This window comes from Oratosquilla oratoria, chromosome 41, assembly GCF_046742065.1.
Source record: "Oratosquilla oratoria isolate Oo_2021 chromosome 41, ASM4674206v1, whole genome shotgun sequence".
Taxonomy (NCBI): Eukaryota; Metazoa; Arthropoda; class Malacostraca; order Stomatopoda; family Squillidae; genus Oratosquilla; species Oratosquilla oratoria.
In genome coordinates this window covers 6,775,704-6,789,241 of record NC_134817.1, presented here as the reverse complement: position 1 = coordinate 6,789,241, position 13,538 = coordinate 6,775,704, and the positions used below count along the sequence as shown (strand labels likewise).

Sequence of the window (13,538 nt, the reverse complement as noted above, 5' to 3'; positions counted from 1 at the left end):
TCATTTGATATTAAAACTCCTAGATATTTTTCTTTAGTTACTGACCCCAGTATTACGCCATTCATCTGGTAATGGATGTGATCATTGTTACTTCCAATGTGCATGACTTTACATTTGTTAACGTTAAATTTCATTTGCCACTTGGTTGCCCAGCTTGATAATCTGTCTAGATCGGGTTGCAGTTTCTTTCTCTTTAGTGGTTGTTACTTTACCGGTGATTTTTGTGTCACCAGCAAATTTTGATACTTTGCAGAGGAGGCCGTCGTCTAGATTATTTACATATATTAAGAACAGAACGGGTCCCAAAACTAATCCTTGCGGTACACCACTTTTAACGTCGAGCCAGCTAGATGAGGCCCTGCTAAATACAACTCTCTGTTTTCGCTCAGAGAGCCAATCTTTAATCCAGTTGTGGATATTACCAGAAACAATGTGTGTTTTTCATTTGTCGAGCAATTGTTTATGGGGTACTTAATCGAATGCCTTCTGAAAATCTAGATGAATTATATCAACAGATCTACATTCCTCGTATTTGCTAAAGACGTCATGAAAGAAGTCGAGGAGATTAGTTAAACATGATCGTTTGCTACGGAAGCCATGTTGTGAATCTTTCAAAATTCTATTTTCCTCTAGAAATTTCAGTACACTGTCGCGAATGATGGTCTCTAGCAGTTTACACACAATCGAAGTCAGGCTAATCGGTCTGTAGTTGCCTGGTTGTGATTTGTCCCCTTTCTTGAACATTGGTGTTACGTTAGCACATCTCCAATCTGATGGGACTTTGCCAAGTGTTAGAGATTTGTTGAATAGGATGCACAGGGGTTTACTGATTTGATTGTTGACTTCTTGCAGAATTCTAGGTGAAATTTTGGTCAGGTCCTGGGGCTTTATTTCTTTTGAACTTATCAATTATTTATACAACAGTTTTGGTAATCATGAGTTGATTTAAGACGTTTTAGGACATTTTATGTTCTGGTGGCTGATACACTGAGCAATCCTCGTATGTGAAGACGGATGCAAAACCACCCAACCAACCAACAGGTCACATCAGGTCACCAGCATCAGTCATTCTTCCCCAGCCAGTCAGTGCCTCATTCATGTACATGAATCACGCGCATATACACGCACACAGAGAGGGTCATTTGGTGATCGTGGATGGTTTGTTGAAGGGATGAAGCCTGTTCCCCTCGGTCATCCTACTCTGCTTCACCCCTGAGCATGACGCGATCCTCCCCCCCACCCCAATCCGCATAGTAACAAGCCATAGCAATAATACACCTCCGCCTAGTCATTTGTCTCCACCGCGCGATGGGGTGGGCGAGGGGGCGATGGGGTGGTGATGGGAATGGATGCAATAGTGATTACGGTGGTGGCAGTGGCGGATTCATTATCAAAATATGGGGGGGGGGGGCTAACCTGAATTCCTCCCTCTGAGGAGTCTGAGGTATAATACTGAATATATTGTTTCCCATGTTTCATTGTACTTTAGGCATGTATAATAGAAGGAACATTTGATTGCTTTGATTTGAAAAACTTTATGTATTGTATATATATATATATATATATATATATATATATATATATATATATATATATAAATGTGTGCGTGTGTACGTATAACTTCTTGAATAACAGTATGAAAATATGTCTTAGAAAAATAAATAAATATGAACTTAAATCTTTGGATGTTCACGTCCTTCCCACCATCATTTTCAATCTCTGCCTCGTCTCTCCGCCTCCCTAGTCTTCAAATGGATCTATGCCACTCCCTACTGTGCCAACCCCTGACACGTCACTCCTGCAAACTTCTCTATCTCGTCTCTCCACCTTCCGTATTGTCCTGAAATGGATCTATATGGTTCACTTCTTTTTCACGTGTTTAATAGCACATTCACATACTCCTTGCGTGTATACTGTTAGGTAATCACATACACACACACATGCACATTCACACAATAATAACCATTTTAATCACACTCAAAGCAATCTAGGTTTATTCATAAATATGCATACACATGTTGAGTATATATGTGCTGATTTCTGTGCACTTACAGAGGTATATTAAAAGAATGATAAAAAAATTCATTATATACCAGAGTTTCTTCAAGACAGTATATTTTGATTGTTTGATTTATTTGTTTATTTAATAGTTTGTTATTTACTTATTTATTCATTTATTTTATTTTCTTATCGTAATCATCTCTACCTTCACGACGCTGGAATATCGCTGACCTGTTGACTTGTTATTTTCCCTCCAGCTCTTCGTGATGTTGGAAATGTGGTGATGTTAGGCATCTTCAAGTTGACGCTGCCTTGCCTCTCTTCTCTCGTGCATGTATGTTTGCGGATCAGGTAGGCATACTCCGCCCCTGCCTTGTTACCTCCATATGTGTACTACGCATAGTATTGGTGTAGTCCACGGTCTGCAAACCTTCTTTCAAGTCCGTTTTCTATACATGCACCAGAGGCAGAAGTACTTCTAACTTCAGCTCAGTCGCTTGGTGTCTTCCGTTAGGTAAGGTTGTGTGCGTGTGATTCGCAAATTTTCTTGTGTTTGTTTGTTTTACAGATTTATCCCATTCATATTAATTTACAGTTTTTTCTTCTTTGCAGATATGGATAGTGAATATCTCAAATCCTTTTCAAAACTAACCTCTGAAGAAAAGAGACAAATCATAAAGAATGGTAGACCAACCCCTGAACTTCGGGACCTAAAACAACAGAAAGGGACAAAAATTATAAGAAAGTTTCAGATCGCTTGGTATAGCAAGAAGCAGTGGTTGTGCGGATGTGTTACAACAAATAGGCTGTTTTGTTTCCCATGTTTGCTATTTTGTGAATCAAGTGAAAGTGTGTGGGTAAAAGAAGGGTACTGTGATCTAAATAACTTGGGAACCGCTATGTGTAAACACGAACGATCAAGAGAACATTATAAATGTCAAATATTATTGAAAACGTTTGGACCAGCACGAGCCGACTATCTCTTAGAGAAACAAAAGTCTGATAGCATTGAAATTCACAATAAAAAGGTTAAGGAGAACAGAGATATATTAAACAAATTGATATGTGCTACTTGCTTTTTGGTTAAACAAAAACTAGCTTTTCGCGGAGACAATGAACAGACATCGTCGTTAAACCGCGGGAACTACGTCGAGTTGTTGAACTACACTGCAAAATTTGATGAGAAATTGGCTCAACATTTAGAGAATTCGTCAGTGTTTTGTGGGCTTTCTGGCAAGATGCAAGATGACTTGATTGAAGCAGTAGGCACGGTTGTAGAAGACAATATCAAAGAAGAAATTGCAAGAGCCCCATTCATTGCCATAGCACTCGATGAAACTACAGATATTTCATGTACATCACAGTGTTGTACAGTATTCAGGTACATGTTGGACTCTGACATCAAAGAAGTTTTTATAGGATTTGACATTCTTAAGGACAGATCTGTTGGAGGTGTAACAGAATGTATTTTTGATAATCTAGACAAATACAACTGTGCTGAGAAACTTGTGGCACAGACGTATGATGGAGCATTGGTAATGGGCTCCCGCTTAAACGATGTTCAGGTTAAGGTAAGAGAAAGAGCACCAGTAGCTTTATTTACTCACTGTTATGCTCACAAGTTGAATGTTGTTTTATCCCAGTCAGCAAAATTCATACCTGAATGTACAAAGTTTTTCAAGCTCAGTGAAGCACTTGCCTCATTGTTGAGTGAGTCCGGAAGATTAAGGCAATTTCTCGACGAGATTGTGAGAAAACGCATACCAAAGGCAGCACCAACGAGATGGAGTGTCAACTCTAAATTAATCCAGACTATTTTACAATACCATGGCGACCTTTGCAAACTCTTTAGCACTGTGAAGAGTAACCCAAGGCTGTGGGATTCAGATACTTTAGTGAGAAGCAATGGGTTTTATGATTGGCTGACAAAAGACTCTACTTACTTTTTGGTGGTGGTTTATAATGAAATTTTCATTAAGACTGACACCCTTTGCAATGTCTTACAAACCAAAATGACAGATATTCCCTACTGCATCGAGAAGATTAATGGAACAATGAATGTACTTGAAGGTCTGTACAATGAATTTGAAGGTTTGTATGTCGAGTTTGAAGAATATTGCAGAGAAAATAACATGATTGAATCAAAGTCTTATCTGAAAGGTTCAATTAAAGAAGAAAGAAGGAGAATATTTGGTGTCATTTTGGATGACGTCATGAAACACATGAAAGCAAGATTCAGTGATTTAAAGAAATTCAAGTTCATGTCATTAGTTGATGGAAATAAATTTCAAAGACTTACTTGCCAAGTTGATAAGGATCCATTTGAAAGTTTAGAGAAAAACTATGGAAAGTTTTTCGACTTGATAAAACTGAAAGCGGATTTAGCTGCAATTTACAATGGAGAAGTGTTTCAAGGTAAATCAGTTAAATATTTGCTTAAATTTCTATTTGAAAATGAACTGACCCAAACATTTCCTGAAGCTGTAAAGCTGCTGCAACTAATTTTGACAATTCCTGATTCAACTGTTCATGTGGAAAGATCATGTTCTGCTTTCAAACGAATTAAGAACTACACTAGGAAAAGAATGACAAATAAAAGACTTTCCTCACTTGCTTTAATATCCATTGAAGAAGAAAGACTTCACCAAATGCAAGAGGACCCCACTTTCAATTTCTATGAAAAAGTGGCAGATGTTTTTGCTTCAAAGAAGGAGAGGAGAATGGATTTTATGTACAAATAGGTTGATATAATTAGTAAATAAACCATTAATATTTTTACTGACAAATCTTTCTATGACCTTTTACTCCATGGAAGAGCATGCCGACAGGGGGCCTTTTGGTTAATAACTAAGTCGTATACGAACAAAGAATGAAGAAAGATCATTATAAATCATAAACATCAAGAACACTGGGCAACAAAATTGATTAAGATACCTGTCCCGTAAGCAAAAGGTGGTGAACCGAATAGTAAATTTTCTGCTGATTTCAAATATTTTTTCAGAATTTATGTATCTGGCATAGTTTTGCTGTGAGCAAAATTTAAACAATTATTGTTTTCCTTGGGACTAAGTATTTGTTGACCAAGGTAATTGCTTAGGTGTTTAAATAAATCTTCAAACTTAGAACTGTGCTACAGTGCACTGCCTCTCCAGGGATTTTGTTCCATTCATTAACTACACGGTTGGCGATGTTGTTTCTATTCGCTTCCAAAATAAATCTACTTCCTGACATTTTGAGACCATTATTTCTTGTCTGTTTCTCATTTAGTGCAAGAATTTCGTCACTTTTGATGTCAATTCCATTGATAATGCCAAAGACCTGTATCAAATCGCCCTTGAATCTACGCTTTTTTAGGAAAATAGATTCACATTTTTAATCGACTTTCGTAAATGATATTTGGCATCATTTTTGTGGTTCCCCATTGTACTTTTTCCTATCTGTCAATGTCTTTAGTGAGATTCGGTGACCATTCGGACACGGCATATTCCAAATGTGGACGGACTAATGATTTATATAGCTTGTTAATGACGGATGGACTTTTAGAATCAAAATATTGCGTGATCAGTCCTAGAGTCTTATTTACCTTTTTTGAGGCGAAAATATACACTGACTAGTGATTTGAGATCATCACTGATAATTACGCTGAAATCCTTTTCACTTTTCACTTTTGTTAACGAATTGCCAAATAACTTGTAATCGTACTGTTACTTTACATAAACTTACATTTACCTATGTTAAAGTTCATCATCCACTTCTCAGATAATTGCTGTAGTTTATTAAAATCTTCTTGAATATCTAATTGGTTTAAGTGGTGATTTGCCATTCCATACAGTTTTGTATGATCAGCAAATTTGGAGACAATAGATTTCAGTCCGTGGTCTATATTATAGACGAGTATACTATGAATAGAAGTGGCCCAAGAACGGAACCCTGATGAACTCCACTCGTAAAATTTTTCCATCTAGAAGTTTTGCCACTTAAAACAACTCTCTCTCTCTCTCTCTCTCTCTCTCTCTCTCTCTCTCTCTATATATATATATATATATATATATATATATATATATATATATATACATATATATATGCGTATGTATGTATATGTATATATAATTTCCCCCTTTTACTTTGTGTTGTTCTGCCGTTTCAAACCAAGAGCATCTTTCAGGGAACCTCGATCAAGTCGCTTCTCTCCTTTATTTCAATGTTTGACCTCATATCTCCTTATAATTTGTGTGTAACAAGGTTTGGAAAAGAGAAACAAGATGAGTAGATGGGAAGAGGAAGGAGAGAGACAAGAGAAGCAGGGTGAGGTAGATGAGTAGGTGAGGGGGAGAACCGAACAAGTACAAACGAAAGTAGATTGAATAGTAGATAGTAGAATAGTAGATAGAGACAGAATGGAAAATGACAGAGGAGAGTGAGGGGATGAGACAAGACAGAGGGTGGCGGACAAAGAGAGGGGGACAGGCTGACAGAAGGAAAGGTAGACAGAAAAGCAGACAGACATAGACGAGGAGGGGCTCGTGGAGGGAGTGGAGTTGGTGGTGGTGGTCAGGGGAACAGCTGTGGCCGGGGACCACGTACGAAGAGGAGCCGGGGGGAGGGGGGGAGGGGGGAACCAACAGAGAGACGAACCAACTGGACAACGGGGAGGGGCCAACGGTGAGGTTTTAAAGCCACGAGAGAGCAACAGGAGGCGTGAGTAGACCAACCCAACGGGAGGAGGAAGAGGAGAAGGAGGAGGGGGAGGAGGTACGACATGAACGAGGACAAGACGAGTTAGGAGCGGAGTTCACCAGGGTATGGTGAAAGTCTTCCAGGAAAGGAGCAACAGTACCCCCACCTCCTCCACCACCCAACAGGTCACATCAGGTCACCAGCGTCAGTCATTCTTTCCCTGCCACACAGAGCAAGCCATTTCGTGATCGTGGTTGATTTGGGGGGCTGGATGAAGCCCTGTTCCGCTCGATCACCCTACTCTGCTTCACCCTTGAGCATGAAGCGATCCCGCCCCCCTCCCCCACCCGAACTCGCATAGCAACAAGCCATAGCAACAATACACCTCCGCCTAGTCATTTGTCTCCACCGCTCGATGGGGTGGGCGAGGGGGCGGTGGGGATGGGGTGGTGGTGATGGGAATGGATGCAATAGTGATTACGGTGGTGGCAGTGGCGGATTCATTATCAAAATTTAGGGGGGGGCTAACCTGAATTCCTCCCTCTGAGTAGTCTGAGGTATAATATTTTCCATGTGTCCTTGTACTTTAGGCATGTATAATAGAAGGAACATTCGATTGCTTTGGTTTGGAAAACTATATATTGCCTACACACACACACACACACACACACACACACACACACACACACACACACACACACACACACACATACACACACACACACACACACACACACACACACACACACACACACACACACACACACATATATATATATATATATATATATATATATATATATATATATATATATATATATATATACATTTATACACACACACACACACACACACACACACACACACACACACACACACACACACACACATATATATATATATATATATAGCAGTTCATATACCAATTGTGTGTGTGTGTGTGTGTGTGTGTGTGTGTGTGTGTGTGTGTGTGTGTGTGTGTCTGTGTGCGTGTGTGTGTATAGTTCTTCCTGAATAACAGAATACAAGTATTTCTTAAAAAAGATAATAAAGTAATATAAACTTAAACAAGTCTGAAAGTGTTACTAGCATCTAACACAAATTAAGAACGCATAACGTTGGTCATGTCTCCAAATTTGCTGATGATATAAAACTGTACGAAATGGCAAATGATCACTTAAGTCTTAAACCAATTAGATATTCAAGAATATTTAGATAAACTACAGCAATGGTCTGAAAAGTGATTGATGAACTTTAACACAAGTGAATGTAAGGTTATGCACATAGGTAAAGTAACAATAAGATCGATTACAAGTTATTTGGAAATTCGTGAACAAAAGTGGATAATGATAAGGATCTTGGCGTAATTACTAGTGATGATCTCAAATCATCTAAGCAGTGTATTTCCACCTCAGAGAAGGTAAATAGGACTTATCGCGCGATCTTTTGATTTTAAAAGTCCATCTGTCATTAACAATCTATATAAATCGTAAGTTCGTCCACATTTGGAATATGCTGTTCTCTTTTGGTCACCAAATCTCGTGAAAGACATTGACAGATTGGAAAAAAGTACAACGTCGAGTCACAAAACTGATACCAAAGATCAGAAATAAATCCTACGAAAATTGACTAAAACATATGAACCTATTTTCCCTAAAAAAGCGAAACAATGGTGATTTGATATAGGTCTTTTAGATTGTAAAGGTTATTGACAACATAAAAAATGATGTAATTTTTGCACTGAAAGCGAATCAGATAAGAAATAATGGTCTCAAACTGTCAAGAAGTAAATTTAATTTGGAAGTGGGTACATAAGAACATAAGAATGAAGGAGACTGCAAGAGGCCATAAGGCCTACACTAGGCAGCTCCGTATCCATCACCACCTGTCATCCCCATCCATAAAGTTGTCTAAAGTAGAAACAACTTCGCCAACCGTGTAGTAAATGAATGGAATAAACTTCCTGCCGAGGCAGTGCAATGTAGTACAGTTCGAAGTTTTTTAAGATTCATTTAGATAATTACCTAAGTAATATGCCGTAATGTCTGTAACTTATTTGATTTGATTAATTTATTAATATCTGTTAATTTTTTCTATGTATCTATTATAATAAATTGTTATTTTCTTTTTTTCATTATTTGTCATTATCTATTAATTTTATCCATTTATCTACTTTTTCCCCAAATCCGACCTAATTATGGACCAAAAGGTCTACTGTCGGCATGCTCGTCCTTTGAAAAAATAAACAAACAAATAAATAAACAAATAGATAAATAAATAAATAAACCAAGCACTCAAAAAACTTAGCACACTTAAAGTAGTAAAAAACGTCGTGAAATCTGGTTATTTTTCTGCGGTTTTAAAAATCCTAAACGTACATCATCAAAAAATTTGAACATTATTTTACATCTAAGTACACTCAGATTTATATTTCCAATATAATATTTCAAATATAATGAATCTTATTGAACTTCATTAGGGTGTTCCGTTAGAAATTCAACATCTCAGAACAAATTGAAAACAAATTATGTATGACGTAGCTAACATTGAATCAATTTAGCTCGAGCGTAGGGATTTTTTTCTTTTTTATCTAATCGTACAAAATTTTGTCGCAGCGATAAATGACCGGTGATAGTTTTGTAAATATAAATGACGCCTTTAAACAAATGTACTCTGCAGCACGAATAAACAAATAAATAGAAGAAAAACAAATAGACAAAATAAATAAATAGAATAAAACAAAACATAGATAAAATAGAATAGAACAAGATAAAATAAAAACGATGATAAAAGGAACATTTATTTGGTTTAAAAGTTGGCTGGAGAAGACAGAGTGTTGGGTGACCGCTGGGCACCACCCGACGGAGGAGACTGATGTACATTGACAGATCTCCCAGAGGAAAGTGACCGGAATATACGAGCGGCTAAAAGTGGACAAGAAAACCAACAGAGGGAACCTACACATGGGATACATAAATCACTAGTGTAAATAAAATTATGACTATATAAATGATTTGCATCAGTGACAGGTGTAGTGCGGACTTCCATCATGGAGCAACTGTACCATAACGGACATCCAAAACTGACCCATCATGCATCAGAGTTATATACTGTATACTTAATCTTTCATTATTGTTGTACCGGTAAGGTTTTGCCGATAAGAAATTGCTTCCACCACAGGAAGGTGTGGGGAGGGCCAACTGCTTATAGAAAATATATTGGATCCTCTACAACGAAAGCTCTATTAGTTGCGTCCCTCACCTCCTTCCACGGGTCAGATTCGGGTGTCCGCCACAAGGCGTGGGGGTCACACTCACAAGTGCCCACTCGTTCCAGCCCTCGCTGAGGCCCTCAACCCTGCAAGTCATCTCCCTCTTCTTCTCCCCACACGACTCGAGGGCTGAGGACCCGTGACGGGAGGCGCAGCGGAGAATCAGCGACGACGATGCGGAGTGAGCGGCGTATAAACCCACGACCGCGCCACGACAGCAATCAGTTCTCGCTTGGCAGCCAGATGAGTCGCGCGTCGCTCGCGGCCGCCGTATACCCTCCTCCTCCCCCCGCGCCCCTTCCACCACGCAGTCACCATCATCATGGATGACCAATACTCGGAGGACCAAGAGCCGAGCGGCCGGGAGTCCATCCGGTTCAAACCGGAACAGGAGAAGGAGCTCGCTGAGTGGTTGAAGCAGCACGAGATATTTTACAACAAGAAACTGACCATCTACAGGGACGCGGATGCACGGAACCGGCTACTGGCCGAGAAGACCAAGGAACTGAACTGTCCACGTGAGTAACACGCGTTTAAACCCCCAACTCCCCCCACCCCCATCTTGCCATGTGCTTTGTCATATTTCCTTAGTTATAGAACTAGGGCTCATCAAACGAGATCTCGGGACTCGGGATCTCGTCGTTCCCTTAGACATAGATTCCCGGGAAAGGTATTTGATACTCCCGGGACGATCCCGGCACACGGGAAGTGAAGCCCATGTCTCGGGATTCCCAAATTCCCCATGAGGACAACAATTTAGTGAGACCCTATGATTTTACTCGTATAATAGTTCGTAATTAGTAGTTATTAGAAATTACTCGTAATCAGTATTTATTATTTGTAATGAAGTATCGACATTTTCTGGATTACTTTTTCCACCTCATTTACTGACGTTACCGATTTATTTATCACACATTCCACGTTCATTTTTCGTCATCAGATAAAAAGTAATTGAGATCATATGCTACTTTGAAAAAATCAGGCATAAAATCCTAATAAGCAACTGAGAGCAGAAAGAGGGAGTGGGTGGTAGGGAGGGGGAGGGGATAGCCAACGTCTTGACCGTGTAATACATTAACCATTTGTAAACAGAATTGGTATTTTCCTTATATACTTAACGTTTTCTTATGTGTTATCCACAAAATGCTGTAGTATACATATTGTATACATATGTTATGTATTAAATATTCATATTAAGTACAAGGTTAAAATAATCAAAATTTCATGTTGAAAATTTTGTAATTCATACCTCCCCGATGTATTGACGGAAGCTGAGACATACCATGATAGATGTATTTTGTGCATTAATGATTAGATCAGTTAGATTGCTATACATTTCATCCAAATCGCTGACCTGACTGTTGAGTCCTCGTCCCCAAATGACCTGACCCAAGGTATGCATATTACCCTCCGTGACCCGACCCCTAGTCCTGACCTGACCCCCAGTCACGCGCCGAGACCCGACAATGTTCGAAACGTCCGCATGACATTTCGTATTCAATTTCAAATAGGTTTTTATATTGTCAAAGTTTGCTTTCCAGAAGCAACATTGACACTACGTGTCAATGTTGCTATGACAGGCAGGCAAAACATGGTGTAGCTAGACCAGTGTTTACACAATTTTATTATTATCATCACGATGGCGTTTATTTGTCCACTTTTCTTTGCAGCGGGTCAGCTTCGGAGGTGGCTCCATGACATGAGGACACGGTACAGCCGTCTCACTGGCCAGAAAAAGGAAGTGTTGAAGATGACTGAGCGGGAAAGATGGATCTATGAAAACTTCGACTTCCTGCAACCTCACATTGTCCGATACCCCAACCGCCAGTCTAAGGTAAACGAATTTTACTTGTACACTTGTTGCGACGTGTATATATATATATATATATATATATATATATATATATATATACACATATATATATATGTATATATATATACATACATATATATATACATATACATATATATATATATATATATATATATATATATATATATATATATATATATACACAGAGGGGCCCACGGGTATAGGAACATCTGTCTGTCTTGGAGAGCGCATTTCTCATAAGCTTTATGGCCGACAGAGGTGGTTCAGGGCAGTCATATGGGTAGCAGCGCATGTCATCGTGGACGTGACAGTGCTGACACCTTCGGTTGTGAGCAGTGCTATGACTTTTGACCTGTCAGAGATAGCGGTCCTCTAGGCGCTGTCTCTGATCCAGCACCTCCTCTTCAGCATACACAATTTTTTTCTCATACTCACTTTACTACATATCTATCTTTTTATTGAAAGGAAATTAATTAATCTGCTTTGTGTTTTCTCAGCGATTCCTAAATGCCACCGTGGAAGGAAGACCCGTGATAACACCACGTCGAGACGGACTATTCACATCAACAGCTCCCATGGTGGAGAGTATGTTCAGTGTCGATGATGATCTGACACAGTCATCCGATCAACTATCCGACCACCTGTCCGATCAGGTGTCCGACCAGTCGTCTCAGCCACCACAGCCATCCACCACGTCGACTGGTGACGCGAGGACACTTAAAACCTTCTCAAACACCGGCTCCACCAGTGTATCCCCCGAGGATCTCTTGAATAAAGTAAGAACAAATTAAATACACTTGGAGCAGTTACAATTACTGTACACTAACATTGACATTTCGCTGTTTACATGCATCTACTAGTTATATCTCTAATAATCTTTACTGTCCAATTGCAGCTGCAAGAACAGCACCGAGCAACAGCCACCCTCCAGACCCAAATGGCATCGTTACTGCAACCTGTCGACGACCACGAAGCAGGAGTGGTGCTTTACACTAATTACCTGGCGACCCTCTGCCGGCAGATGTCACCACAGTTGTTCAGGATTTTTCAGAAGCACACATCGACCTTTGCCTTCGACTTGCTGGAAAAGGCTGCGGACGGGCAGGAAACCTCCCTCGTGCCTGGCCACCCCAGTCCTGAAACTCCGGCACCTGGGCCAACACCAAAACCAGTAGCATTACCCGAACAAGTCCGGAGGTTAGAAACGAAGGCATTGGTGCTACAAAAGCAATACGAGATGCTCCTCCTCCAGCGGTGATGAACCACTGTCCGCCATAGTAGCCACCCGAAGCCCTTGGCAATAGCCCTATATTGGAAAACATTTCCTTCAGCAGTGGTCTCTTAGGATTCCAACCTACCTATGTTAATATGAACACTTCGAGAGCCGCATGGACAATGTAACTTTACAACCTATGTATATTTTCAGTTAAATAAATTGTTCTATCAAAGACAATTGTGTATTATGGTCATGAAGAGCGTATTGTAGTGACAGAATTGAATAATGGTATTTTTACTTGACCATCCTGCCTTGGCATTTCGCAGCATCACGACGGGAGGTCTAAAATGAGGTGGTCCATGATCACCTAGGACAGGTGGTGTGAAGATGTCACTTGGTTGTGGTGTCTTCTCGGGCCTACAGTTATCCATGCGTCATCAGTTCCTCGACATTTGCGATTTGAAAAAAAGAAAAAAAAAAGAGAGAGAGGGAAAGAGAGAAACACGGTGGTGAGCTGGGTGTCACTGGCAGTCCAGGAG

At 39.8% G+C, this 13,538-nt stretch overlaps 2 protein-coding genes across 2 annotated transcripts in view; both read left to right on the top strand.

Moving 5' to 3' along the window:
• Nucleotides 1-4,749, top strand: part of LOC143021267 (zinc finger MYM-type protein 1-like) — a 5,788-nt gene extending 1,039 nt beyond the window's left edge. The window contains exons 2-3 of the mRNA XM_076178668.1: nucleotides 2,259-2,515; nucleotides 2,614-4,749. Coding sequence (XP_076034783.1) covers nucleotides 2,616-4,742 — 2,127 coding nt within the window. The 5' untranslated portion in view covers nucleotides 2,259-2,515; nucleotides 2,614-2,615 and the 3' untranslated portion in view covers nucleotides 4,743-4,749. The remainder of the gene's footprint in view (nucleotides 1-2,258; nucleotides 2,516-2,613) is intronic.
• Nucleotides 4,750-10,162: 5,413 nt separating this feature from the next.
• Nucleotides 10,163-13,220, top strand: LOC143021266 (uncharacterized). Its single transcript, XM_076178667.1, has 4 exons — nucleotides 10,163-10,467; nucleotides 11,620-11,783; nucleotides 12,281-12,559; nucleotides 12,679-13,220. Exons 1-4 carry the CDS (start codon nucleotides 10,272-10,274, stop codon nucleotides 13,039-13,041), a joined length of 1,002 nt encoding a protein of 333 aa, XP_076034782.1. The 5' UTR covers nucleotides 10,163-10,271; the 3' UTR covers nucleotides 13,042-13,220.
• The last annotated feature ends 318 nt before the right edge of the window (nucleotides 13,221-13,538 follow it).